Here is a 14,147-nt window from a genome sequence, read left to right on the forward strand (position 1 = left end):
GCACTAAATTTCATCTTGTTTCTTACTTTCTGTTAAGGATATACTTTGCTTAGAAGCTGGATAGACAACCGGGATGAAACTTGAAATCATAAATGCTGTGTATTCTATGTAGCTCAAAGGGTTTACATGTTATTTCACATGGAGAGTTGTACAGACTCTTGGGAAATGTTTTTGTCAGAGAATGCTAACCGAGCACAAGGCCTGCTGATGACAGAAGTACTTCAGTGGTCGAATGACTAAAAAAATTTATAGTGAAAGGCTTGTGACAACCCAGTCTTGCACGTATGGCCCAGGGACCGGGCTAATTCTAATATAAAGAAGAGTCCCTCCTTGGCTTAAGTAAATAAACACTAGATTGACTTTTTATCCAGTCAGTTATTCTAACGTTGCAACTTTTTTCCTCCTCAAAAGAAGAAGAGCATTTTTTTCCTCATGAAAAGGAATTACCCCCCTACCAATGTTCTATTCCCCTCTCTTTTCTCCTCTCTTCAAAGGAAAAAAAAAAAAGTGTGTGTGTGTGTTTATGTGTTTCTGTATGTTGAAATTTTAAATTGAGCATAGTTTTCATGAAAAAATACGTTTTAGTTAATCAAATGTGTTCTTTGTACTGAGGTTTTGGTTCCTGGGAGATATATTTATATCCCATTTCTGCATTAGTTTCTGGAGTCATCTGTAACTGGGCCGAGGAATCGCTCAGGTGAACGGCTGGAGTCAGACTCATCATGGTTTACGGGCTGGGGTCTCGCTGCGGTAGCTTAGAAGCTTTGAGGTTGGCTGAGCTACAGCCTGGCTTTGAGGTTGCTCTGAGAAAGTGAGGCATCAAGTGTTTGATATGTCAGACAAGAAGATAGTAAAGAGGATTAAAAAGATGATGTCAGACTGAAACATAACATTTAAAGTAAAAGAAGAAAGGGGAGCAAAGTTGAAAACAAAAAGCCCTGAACAGTGTAAATAAGGTAGAGTGAAATAGAAAACATAAGCAAAAATATTGAAATGTTGTGAAAATAATAGGAATTTATTTTATATTTTTGCTCATACTTATATAATGCTTAGTAAGTGCCAAACACTGTTTAGAGGCTTAACTCATTTAATCCTGAACCCCTATGGGATTGGTACTATTATTATCCCCATTCTACAAATTTGGAAACAGATGCAGAGAGGTAACATTTAACATCACAGGCTTGTGAGTGGCAAAATCAAGATTAGAATATACATGGATATATAGCTACATTGTTAAATAAATATACAAAATCAGTACATTAAGACCTGTTTGCTTTATCCCCTTCCCTTCTTCTGAGACCATTTCCTCTCTTCTTGCCTCTCTCTCTTTCCTTTTTAAGAAATTCTCCTTCTTCTTTTTTTTAATATTTTTTATTATCTTATGTTAGTCACCATACAGTACATCCCTGGTTTTTGATGTAAAGTTCAATGATTCATTAGTTGCGTATAACACCCAATGCACCATGCAATACGTGCCCTCCCCACCACTCATCACCAGTCTATCCCATTCCCCCACCCCCCTCCCCTCTGAAGCCCTCAGTTTGTTTCTCAGAGACAGACGGAGTGAAGAGAAGGGCCTTATGCACCCCAGTGTTCGTAGCAGCATTGTCCACAATAGCTACATCGTGGAAGGAGCCGAGATGCCCTTCAACAGATGACTGGATTAAGAAGCTGTGGTCCATATATACAATGGAATATTACTCAGCTATCAGAAAGAACGAATTCTCAACATTTGCTGCAACATGGACGGCACTGGAGGAGATAATGCTAAGTGAAATAAGTCAAGCAGAGAAAGACAATTATCATATGGTTTCTCTTATCTATGGAACATAAGAACTAGGAAGATATGTAGGGGAAGAAGGGGATAAAGAAAGGGGGGGTAATCAGAAAGGGGAATGAAGCATGAGAGGCTATGGACTCAGAAATTCTCCTTCTTATTATATGATTTGAGTGGAAGCTGCTGCCATATTACTATTATTATTTAAGATTTTATTTATTTGAGAGAGAGAGAGAGAAAGAGCACAAACAGGGGGAGCGGCAGAGGGAGAGAGAGCAGCAGACTCTTCGCTGAGCAGGGAGCCCGATGTGGGGCTCGATCCCAGGACCCCAGGATCATAACCTGAGCCAAAGGCAGACACTTAACCTACTGAGCTACCCAGGCACCCCTGTGCCATGTTCTTAAACATGCTCTCTCTTTGCTTCCAAAGTCTCCTTGCTACCCCACCATCATATCTTGATTTTACAATATATTTCCAAACATTAGTTTCTCTGCATTTTCATCAGGTAAAACAAGATCATCTTCCTTGGGGCAAATTATCATTTCAACTTAAAAATGGAGCTATATTAAAAATAAGATTTAACTGTAATTTTAATCATTCATTTAAGAATATCATTCTGTTTTTTTCTTGATTAATCTGGATTAATCTCTTTAGTCAGACAAAAAATAACAGACTCATAAGAGTATGTACCAGTGTAAGTTTTCTAAGACATTAACACTTCTCATTTTATTTAGGACTGTCAGCATACAAGTGTATGCACACACACATATACACACCCCTTTAAATGGAGTATGTTTAGGAAATCAAGAGAGTTAGAAACTGAGTATAGATAAATATTTTAAAATAGAAGGGCAAATGACTTTTCATAGGTAGACCTGGTGTGAGGTGACTCGAAAGACCTAGCCAGTTACTCTAGCTAAGCTGATCATTGTAGCTCGAATCATACTGGAGTTTTAAGATGCGTAGCTCATTTCATTGGAAAATTCAGTATTTTTTTCTGAAGTAGGTGTTGCCATGGTGACAGAATGGCTTAGCCACTGAAGACTAATTTCATTGGTTGAGTGTCTGCAGACTTGTTTGTTGAGTAACATTAATATGTTGCCTCCTGCTGTTTTTTATTGAGGAGACCATCTGGCATTAAGCCGTATTTAAAGGTACAGCTTTGAGAGACAAAGAATACTGGGTGACGTACACTGACGTGTTTAAAAATAGGTTTTGCAGGAATTGGCTCTTTCAACTAATCGGTGACTAAGAAGTTCCACTTCAAATCACTGCCTATTTTAGCCAATTTTATTAATTCATAATTCTAGGCTTTGACACTAAGAATTAAAGACTTTACTTTTGAGCTTGCTTATATTACACAAATTTAATTACCTAAATATACACCTTTAACATGATCATATTAATCTCGATGTGCCTAAAAATGAACCCACTTGATAAACTGTTCTCTCACATTGTATCTCCATAAGCCACATGTTAAAGCTATTTTGTAAAAATAATGATTACTGGAGATGTTTAACATTAGAACATAAATAGTTGTCAGTTTTCCTTTTATATTTGAAAGTGATAAAAATAATGGATTTTCAAGTACACAGTGAAAAGATGGCAAATGCATGTGTTATCTAAATGGTAACTATCCATTCTAAATAGTAAATATCTGTTGTGTATATATTAAGAGACATACCTCTTAGTTTTGTTGACCGTTTCCTTTTCTGTGCAAAAGCTTTTTATCCTGATGAGGTCCCAGTAGTTCATTTTTGCCTTTGTTTCCCTTGCCTTTGGAGACGTGTCTTGCAAGAAGTTGCTGCAGCCGAGGTCACAGAGGTTGCTGCCTGTGTTCTTCTCTAGGATTTTGATGGATTCCTGTCTCACATTTAAGACTTTCATCCATTTTGAGTTTTTCTTTGTGTATGGTGTAAGAAAGTGGTCTAGTTTCATTGTTTTTCAGTCTTCTACATGTGGCTGTCCAATTTTCCCAACACCATTTGCTTCTGAAGAGACTGTCTTTTTTTCCCCCTCATTGGATATTCTTTCCTGCTTTGTCAAAGATTAGTTGACTGTGGAGTTGAGGGTCCATTTCTGGGTTCTCTTTTCTGTTCCACTGATGTATGTGTCTGTGTTTGTGCCAGTACCATGCTGTCTTGATGATTACAGCTTTGTAATAGAGCTTGAAGTCTGGCATTGTGATGCCACCAACTTTGGCTTTCTTTTTCAACATTCCTCTGGCTATTGGGGTCTCTTCTGGTTCCATACAAATTTTAGGATTATTAGGTTCCTCAAGAAGTTAACTCAAGAAGTTAAAAATAGAGCTACCCTACAAGCCAGGAATTACACTACCAGGTATTTACCCCAAAGATACAAATGTAGTGATCTGAAGGGGCACTGCTCCCCAATGTTTATACCAGCAATGTCTACAATAGCCAAACTGTGGAGGAAGCCCAGGTGTCCATCAACAGATGAATGAATAAAGAAGATGTGGCACATATATATAATGAAATATTACTCAGCTGTCAAAAAGGATGAAATCTTAGCATTTATATCAACGTGGATGGAACTGGAGGGTATTATGCTGAATGAAATAAGTCAATAGGAGAAAGATAATCATCATATGGTCTCACTCATAGGTGGAATATAAGAAATAGCACAGAAGATCATAGGGGAAGCGAGGGAAAACTGAATGGGAAGAAATCAGAGAGGAAGACAAACCATGAGAGACTCTTAACTATAGGAAACAAACTGAGCATTGCTAGAGGGGCAGTGGGTGGGGGGATAGTGTAACTGGATGATGGACATTAAGGAGGGTACATGATGTGATATGCACTGAGTGTTATGTGCAACTGATTAATTACTGAACTCTATATCTGAAACTAATGATGTACTATATGTTGGCTAATTGAATTCAAATTAAAAAACTGGAAAAATAAAAAAAAGAAAGAGACATACCCTCTTTTTAAGAAGCTTCCTAATATAATAGGAGGGGCTAAGATGCATATATATGATAATCAAGACAGAATATGGCAGATACCTTAAGAGAAATGCAAAGTGAAATTTGAAATTAAAGGAAGGAGGAAGATATATTCAGTAACAATACCAAGATGTCTCTGTGAGAGAAGTGGTCCTGATAGGCCTGGATCCTAGCAAGTGGCAATGATGAGAGGATTCTAGAAGAAGAGCAGTACCACTCATTGAAATTATCACTCCAAGCTCTCTAAGAATGGGTTCCAAGGTAATTGATGTTCCGAGAATAACAACATCAGACTTTGTGTTCAGCGCTTACTGCACGTGGGAAAGAAGCAAAATCTTAACAGACAGGCTTTCGTTGTATTATGTGTCCTTGAGTAGAAATATATGAGCTGCTAATTTAAGAAAAAGGTAACGTGTGCTTTTGACAGGTTTAGTGAGGTGTGGTGGATCAACCACCAGGAGAGAGATGTATGGTCGTTAGTTTGAAATGAGGACCTATATTTCAGGGGAGAGCTTGAGGAGAGGAAGAGTTTTCAGAATCATCTACAAGACTGGTGAAGGTGAAAGTGGTGATTGTGGATGGGACCACTGAGGGAGAGAGAATAGACAGAGAAAAGAAGGTGTCCCAGGGCGGAGCCTTAGTAGATATATCAACATTTTTAAGATTAGAGGAGGTAGATAGAGCAGAGGAGTAGTCAGAGAAATAGAGACCATTGATGAAATTCAGTGCCATGGAAATCATGGGAAGAGAGTTTCAGGGGCCGGAGGTAGAGGGCAATGCCATGGGCTGTGGTAGTTGATGAAACAGAGGTCTCAGGAAAAGTCACTTGCTTCCTGAACTGGCTGGAAATCACTGTGACAGGTGGGGTCAGGTTCAGTAGAACTTAGAAGAAGGAGTAAGTGGAGGATTGATTCCCCTCAAACACTATCCTTTTCTTATTCATCCATCAAACCAAGCATCTGGAAAGATTAATCTCTTTCTACCTCTTTATCACACTTATTCCAGATTCACAGCAATGTGGCTTCCTTGGCGTCATGCTGTTGAAACTGTTCTCGTGAAGGACACTAGTGATCTCCTCATAGGGTGACCTTGTGTCCTGGTGCAAAATGGGGCCATATTCTGTGCTCCTTGGGTATTTGTTACTAGAGCCCCCCTTCACTCTCAAAACTGTCCTGGTTTCAATGGAAGTTCTGAGTCACCCTGGCTCTTTTTTTTTTTTTTTTGAGTCACCCTGGCTCTTAACCACCAATTCCACTGAGCAGCTTTCAATCTTTATCGTACTCGACCTTATTTATTTATTTTTGCATCATACAGTTGATCACCTCGTTTATTGTGACTTGCAAATCTTCTTTGACTTGTGCTGGCTAAGTCTCCTGGTTCTCCTTGTATCTTCTCAGTCTTTTTTGAGACTCTGTCTACCCTTTAAGTGGTGGCATTGCCCAGACTTCTGTTATTGGTTTCTTCTCTTTGCATTACACACCTTCTCCTTGGACAAGCTCATTCACAGAAATAGGTGCAGCTAACTATAAGCCAATGCCCACAAAGCATAGCTCTAGTCTCTTCCCTTGGATTTTAGGTTTGCATGTCCATCTGCCTCGTGAACACCTTCACTGTAATGAAAACTTAACATATGGGCAAGAACTTGATGTAAGACCCTGGAGGGTTGCTGGCTCTGCCATTTAGCAGTTTAGAGAACTTGAAGAAGATCTTTAATTTCTCTGTGGCTCAATTTTCATTCTGTAAAATCAGAAAACCTATCACACAGGATTTATGTGGGTGTAAAATGAGATAGCACATGTGAAGTACTCTATATGGTTCATGGCACACGATGTGTGTTTCGTAAATATTTTTATTCCCCAAACCTTATTCTTCTCCATATTTCCTGTTTTGATGTGGAACACCTGTTTGAGCAGAGGAAGGCCCATGTTTGGATATTAAGGAGGGCACACAAAATATTCTTTAAACAATTGGGTGGTACCTCAATATGGGAGACCCTGAAAGCTGGACAGAGGAGTTTAGATGTGATGACGGTAACAAGGGCTTCTGGAAACTTTTAAGCTAAGGGTGAATCTATGACAAGTGGTGTGTTCGTAAAATTAGTTATTTTAATATTAAGCCAGATGTCTTAAAAGTGGGGATGGGGTAGGGAGTCTGGCCAGGAGGCTGTTGAAGTAAGAGTAGGATAATTTGAGGAAGAAAAGACAGGTAAGGAAAGGTGATACATCTACAGATTGTTTTTTCCTGTTAGTTCTTCTTCAGAAGACTGCAACTTTATTTTCATTCACAAGATATGTTTAATAAAAACTGAGTAATTTTTTTTATAGATCAAGATATCACTATTGTTTTAAGCCAATCTCTTTGTGATGGAGAAGGAAAATGTGCCAATAATCATGATGGCAAACATTTTCAGCCTGATTGACTCAGTATTTACTTAGATGTTAACTTACCTCTTCAGAGCGTTGAATGAATTTTGTAAAGGCCTGGTCCCATTTGTGATAGGGTTATTATTCTTATAGATACAGTCTGTGCGTGATGCATAGCTCACTCTGGGAGGATGTTTGTACTTCAGGTGATTCTTGCCTGTTGCATGACACCGTGTGAATTAAAATATAAACTTTCAAATGTGTCACAGGAAAATTACTCTCTCTGAAGAGGAAAGAGTCAGTATGAGGACCCGAGAAATTTGGCAAGTTGAAAGTGGAAAGGAAAAAATACCCAAGTCTTTAAAAACATTTGTAAATTTCCCCCTTTTCTCTCTTTTTCTTTCTTTCTTTCTTTCTTTCTTTCTTTCTTTCTTTCTTTCTTTCTTTCTTTCTTTCTTTCTTTTCTTTTCCTTCCTTCCTTCCTTCCTTCCTTCTTTCTTTCTTTCTTTCTTTCTTTCTTTCTTTCTTTCTTTCTTTCTTTCTTTCTTCTTTCTCAATAATTATTGCTTTGAAATCTGGAATGTAAAAATGGCAGACTTTTTCTCCCCCTTTCGGGATTTGAAAGAACCAAACACTGGGAAATATTTGGTTCTGAACTGATAGCCCAAATTGAGCTCAGATTTAAAAAGTCAGCTCTTGGAAAAAACTACGTTAATGGTGATTATGAAGAGTATTTAGGTGGCTACTTGATTCCTTCATAGCTCTGCCTAACTGTCCAGACAAGGTATTAAAAGGAAAAATTTGAATTGTGGACGGTTTATGTTGCATTTATATTACAAAGGAAACCATGCAACAAATGTTCAAGTCAACTAAGTATGAGAAAAGGACAGTGTAAGAAATTTAAGATAAAAAAAATTTAGGGGCACCCGGGTGTCTCGGTTGGGTGTCCAAAGGTTGGTTTTGGCTTGGGTCATGACCTCAGGGTTGTGGGATCCAGCTCCGCATTGGGCTCCATGCTCAGAGAGGGGTCTGCTGGAGATTCTCCCTCTGTTCCTCCCCTCATTCCCACTCTCTCTCTCTCCCCAAAATAAACAAACAATCAAACAACTACATTCTTGGGATCATGAAACCTATGTTCCAGAAGAGAGTTTATTAGAATTGAATTAAATAATGTTTGCACAGTGGTGGGGAAGAAGTGTGAAATGGAATGAAAAACGTGAGAGAAGTCTACTTTTGTAAAGTTTGGGATCTGAAATGGACAATCACTGAAGCCTCAGCTCTAAAATCCTGCCACCACTATTAAATGTGACAGTGATTTCACTGTTAAAATGTAAGTTACCACATATGCCACCGATATGTGTTTTCTGGCTTACTAGTAATATAAAAAGAAGAAATCTTACAATTCATATTTTTAATATTATTTTCGTCTTTTCTTTGTATTTCTTTTGATACATTATAACAAGGAGAATATAATTGAACTGACTTCACAGTTTATTCTTGAGATTTTAGAGTTACACTGCTGTCGAGCTCTGTCCTAAAACTTGCCTCTTTTAATGGCTGAAAGTCCTTGCTGTTTATTGTTTTTATTAGAGATCTATTGAGATAGACTTCACACACCAAACAATTCACACAGTTAAAGGATAAAATTCCGTGGGTTTTAGTATATTCATGGGGCGGCACAGCCACCATCACTTTCAATTATAGAACAATTTCATTCCCCGAAAAAGAAACTCCATCATCAAGTCACTCTCCATTTCCCAATTTCCTCCCCACATTTCCCCACCAGCCATAGGCAATCTTTTTTTTTGAGAAAGAGAGAGAGAACAAGAGAGCACATGCATGCACACCCGAGCTTGGTGGGGGAGGGGCAGAGGGAGAGGGAGAGAATCTTAAGCAGGCTCCATGCCTGGCATGGAGCTGGGCATGGGCTCTAACTGATGACCCTGAGATCATGACCTGAACTGAAATCAAGAGTCACATGCTTAACCAACTGAGCCACCCAGGCGCCCCTCCCCGGTAGCGTTTTAAATGACTTTCCTCCTCACCCATTACCTGTATCTATCAATGGTGTTGCTTGCAGGCACGTTATGGTTTGGTTCCCAATGGCTGTGCCTTTTCTTCTCATTTCATTCAGTTCATTTGCTTCAATTAAGTAAATAAATGTGAAGGACAAAGTATTTTCAGTGTTGACTAGATACCCGAGGTCGATGTTACAAAATACAAAGACGGAAGTGTAGATATAAAGACAGATGTTATTTGTCAGGCATTATTTAATATTCTTTCCATTTCATAGATGAGGTGGGGCCACTCAGAGATGTCAAATCACTTACTTCATGTCATCAATGGTACCGCAGGAATTAAACAAACAAACAAACAAACTTAGATTATGTGCTTCCAAAACCCATAGTGATTCAAATATACCAGAGGCTCTCAAACTTGAGCCTGCATCAGAATCACCTGGAGGACTTGTTAAAACATAGGTTGCTGGGGCTCATCCCTAGAGTTTCTGACTCAATAGGTATGATGTGAGGCCTAAAAATTTGCATTTCTAACAACTTTCCAGGGATGCTGATGCTGTTGGGAGCCATTGTAATACACTCTCATCATTCCCCCAGGTATGTGTGATTTCTGATCCTCAAAGGGCTATTAGGGTGGAAGGAGACTCGAGAGAATAATATAAAGTCAATAATAGTTACAAAGGGCTAAGAGTACACAGTGACAAAATCCCCCATCAATTCTGATCAGAGGGTTAGAACAAGTTTCTGCAGGAGACATTATGGGAATGGATTCATTTATGTTTATCTCAAGCTTTTACCTCCAACTGGTGAAATCACAGAGCAGCAACTGACCCTTCTTCTGATGTTCGTTTTGTCACAAACATGCCTAGAGTGGCTCAGTACATGTAAGTGAGCTCATGGAAGGGGTGGTGGTTCTGGAGAAGTACAGGAAGCAGCCAGATTATGAAACTGAATACTGGAAAGTATGGTGGCCGAGGATGATTGGAAACCTCCTAGGCGCTCTTGTATCCCATGGTCAGTTTTGGTGACTTGATGCCATCTGTATGACAGAGTAAAAGTAAACTTAATTTGACGATTCTCTTTGGTTCTGAGTCTTTCAACGTACAAATGAAATCTTTTTTTTTTTAATTCAATTAGCTAACATATAGTACATCATTAGTTTCAGATGTAGTGTTCAGTAATTCATCAGTTGCAAATAACACCCAGTGCTCATCACGTCACATGCCTTCCTTTATGCCCATCAAATGAAATCTTGATAAAGAAAATCTCAGGGCGCCTGTGTGGCTCAGTCGGTGAATCGTCTGCCTTCGGCTCAGGTCGGAATCCCAGGGTCCTGGGATCAAGCCCCGCATTAGGCTCTCTGCTCAGCAAGGAGCCTGCTTCTCCCTCTGCCCCTCCCCCCCAGCTTGTGCTTTCTCTCTCTCTCTCTCTCTCTCACTTTTTCTCTCTCAAATAAAATCTTAAAAAATGGGGGTACATGGGTGACTCAGTTGGTTCAGCGTCTGCCTTCAGCTCAGGTCATGATCCCAGGGTCCTGGAGATCAAGCCCCACGTCGGACTCCCTGCTCAGTGGGAGTTTGCTTGTCCCTCTCCGTCTGCCTGCTGCTCCCCGATTGTGTTCTCTCTCTCTCTCTGTCAAAAAAATAAATAAAAATCATAAAGAAAAAATCTCAAAAATAGCAGTGTAACAATGCTTTTCTAAGAAGCTATGAAATACTGTGGTGATCTTCTCCTGCAGTGAACAGGGATAGGCCGGTCTTTATTGAATTGTTTTATGCTATAGTCTATTTAGGGTGTATGCTCACTCAGTAACCTTCGTATTGCTGAATTAATGTAATAATATAATAGTGCAGTATTAATGGGATATACGTAATCTCAGGATTGTGTACCAGTTGCCCCTCTTCCTGAAGTAGTTTTGTCTGTCGACTATACAAGGCTTTTAAATTAATTAAAAAAAATCAGAGACCTTAATGTGTCAATTTGAACAGTATGAACAATTCACCCAGAAGAACAACTTCAGTTTATAAAGGCTCAAAGAGAGTAATCATTGAAACCTAGTGCTATGAACTGACCCCTTTCTGATGCGGGCTGACTATTGATGGAACTGTTCACAGCTGTGCCCCAAGTAGAAATCACACCCGAGCTGGTGAGTAAATGAAAGGGACCAGTGACTCTCTCGGCTGCTAAAGACCCAGCTATTAATGGACATTTATTTTTATTGCACATTTGGAATCTTGTCATCCCAGAGGGTGCTGAAATAGAATCTCAGTACTACTCGATTTAAGAGGCAGAGGCTTTATACATGCAGTTACTAAAAAAAAAAAAAAAAAAAAAAAAGGAAAAAAAAGGAGGGGACCATATTTGTCTTTACATTTGTTCCTTTCTCATAAGGGAAAGTGAAATAATTTCTTAGAAGGTGTTTTAAAGGCCCAGCAGAAAACGTGGCATTAGTTTAGAGAATGGGAAAATCTTGCTCAGAATTAATTTTCTTTTCATTGATGGTGCTGCCATGTCTTGTGTGTGTGTGAGTGTGTGTGTGCCTGTGTAGGCGTATGGTTGGGGTTTCTGCGGATGCTGTAGGATCTGGGGCTAAAGGCCAACAGTTCCGCAGAAAGCCTGGTTTTGGGGGATGTCAAAGGTCCTTTCCTGGCGGCACTAGTAGAGGAATCCAGGACCAGAGAGAATGGTGAATGTAGGACGTTATATCGTCTTTCCCATCTTCAAGGAATAGGGAAGTGATTCTTTTAATATTATCATATGGGATCTTGATCCCAGTATTATTTAAGATCAAAATCTAGCTCATTGTTTCTGAGAGTTGGTCTCTTTCTCCTCTCTAGAGGGAATATTCCCCCCCTTTATCTCCTCTATGGAAAGAAGTTATTAAAACAAAAAGACGCTATTGGAAAAGGAGGTTTTTCTTTTCTTTTCTTTTCTTTTCTTTTCTTTTCTTTTCTTTTCTTTTCTTTCCTTTCCTTTCCTTTCCTTTCCTTTCCTTTCCTTTCCTTTCCTTTTCTTTTCGTAGCATAAGAGACGTGCTATCAGTTCTTGTTATTTTAAAAATGGATTTTTTTGGACAACTTTTTTCTTTCATCCTTCCCTTTCTTTGCTGCCTTTCCCCCTCGCTCCTTTCCTTCCCCTCTCTGTCCTGTTCTTCTTTCCACTCCTTCCCTTCTGACTTCCCTTGGTTCCTTCTTTTCCTTGGTTTATCTCATTCTGTGGAACTCACAGTCCATCGGGTGGGGGATACTTGACATTCTGCAGAGTTGGTAAATCAGTGCCATATACTTGCTAAATCATTGGCCAAGCACAGCCTTGATCAGTGAATCACTTCCCCTCCTCATTCTCTGTTGAATGAAGATGGAAACCAGCTTTCTTCTCTTTTGGCCACTTGAATTCTAGTTCTTTATAATACACAGTGGAAACTTTGTGATGTGCCTACAGTGATTTTCTCATGGGTGTCTAGATACTTGAAGAGTGTAGGCTACACGGCAAACATATTCTGTTTATCTGATCAAAGGATTAATGCAATGATTATTCAAAGTGAAGAGTGTGCACTCATTACAGTATGTGGTAAATCATTCCGTGGATTCTCGTGCTGCCGGTTGAAACTCTACACCTGTTGCTGATGATTTGAGGAGCAGATCTTTCTTTACCAGAAGTGGGGAGAAGAGCAGTGTGGCAGGGAGAGAGTGGGGCCCGAGTGTCTCTTAAGTCCATGAGGATGAAATCATCTCTTGAAATATGGAAGCTGTTTCTGAACACAAGGGAACCATCTTTTTTGTAATAATTTGTTACTTTTGGGACAGCAAGTGGCTGCTTTGCAGATCCCGTGGCTGAGCTAGTAATATGGCTTTTAAAGGTGTTGAACCTCCACCCAAGGGACAGCTTTTCCAGTGGAATAGCATCTGTCTATGTGCAGAGTGGGGTTCAGGATCTTAGAGCGCACTTGGGCGCTTGCCAGCCTGAAAGTTAGGGTTTCCAAACTCATTCAACAGAAGAAGTTTTGTTTGAAAGAGTAAAACACATTATGGAAAATGTAAGAAATAAACAAAAGAGAAGAATGTAAACTAACTTTTATGTCTAAAAGAACAAATGTGTGTTGGAGCGCCTGGGTGGTGTAGTTGTTAAGCGTCTGCCTTTGGCTCAGGGCGTGATCCCAGCGTTCTGGGATCGAGCCCCACATCAGGCTCCTCTGCTGAGAGCCTGCTTCTTCCTCTCCCACTCCCCCTGCTCTGTTCCCTCTCTCACTGGCTGTCTCTGTCAAATAAATAAAATAAAATCTTTAAAAAAAATAAAAAATAAATAAAAAAAAGAACAAATGTGTGGTTCACAGAGAGACTGCGAAGTTTTAAAAATATAGTTTGTTTGGTGGTGGGAAAATTTTAGGCAATTATAATTTACAGTTATGGGGACACCTGACAATGACATAGTCCTTTATACTTTTCAAATAATTACTAATATTCGTAAGCATTTTCTACTTACGAGGCATAATTCTAGATGCTGGAGATAAGACATTAAATAAAATAGGCATTGCTCCATGAAATCCTCTCCACAAACTCTATGAGTCAGGTTCCAATATTATCTCTTTTATGTGTTAGGAAACTGAGTCACAGACAGCTTACATGACTTGCCCCAAGTTTCAGTTAGGAAGTAGAGGACTCAGGATGAAACCCACAGCCTCTTCTTCCAGAGCCTGTGTTCTCCACCACCACACTGTCCCATCCCATGCCATCAGCTCTGTCACAGCACTTAATCTTAAACACAACCCTGTGAGGCAGGCAGTGTTTTTCTTCATGCTTAAAAAATGCAAAACTCAAAAAAACTTTAAAATGACTTATTGAAAGTTGTACGCCAGGAAGAAGTGGTAGGATCTTCTTCATCTCTTGCCTTGATTAATGCCTGCCTTCTCTTTGGCTCCCCAGCCTCTCCTCAGTCTCATCCCTCCTTTCCCCTTCCTCCCGATTGTAGCAGAATGATTTTTCTCAAACACAAACTCGATGTTGCTCCTTTGCTTAAAACCGTC

At 39.6% G+C, this 14,147-nt stretch overlaps 1 protein-coding gene across 2 annotated transcripts in view; it reads left to right on the forward strand.

Moving 5' to 3' along the window:
• CPE (carboxypeptidase E) overlaps positions 1-14,147 on the forward strand; it is a 113,128-nt gene that overhangs the window by 18,387 nt on the left and 80,594 nt on the right. Inside the window, exon 1 of one of the 2 annotated variants that reach the window (XM_044384415.3) lies at positions 9,657-9,721. The exons of the other annotated variant lie outside the window; for it this stretch is intronic. Coding sequence (XP_044240350.1) covers positions 9,672-9,721 — 50 coding nt within the window. The 5' untranslated portion in view covers positions 9,657-9,671. Of the gene's footprint in view, positions 1-9,656; positions 9,722-14,147 lie in introns of those variants that run through there. 2 annotated transcript variants of the gene reach the window in all.

The sequence above is a fragment of the Ursus arctos genome, unplaced genomic scaffold (assembly GCF_023065955.2).
Source record: "Ursus arctos isolate Adak ecotype North America unplaced genomic scaffold, UrsArc2.0 scaffold_11, whole genome shotgun sequence".
Taxonomy (NCBI): Eukaryota; Metazoa; Chordata; class Mammalia; order Carnivora; family Ursidae; genus Ursus; species Ursus arctos.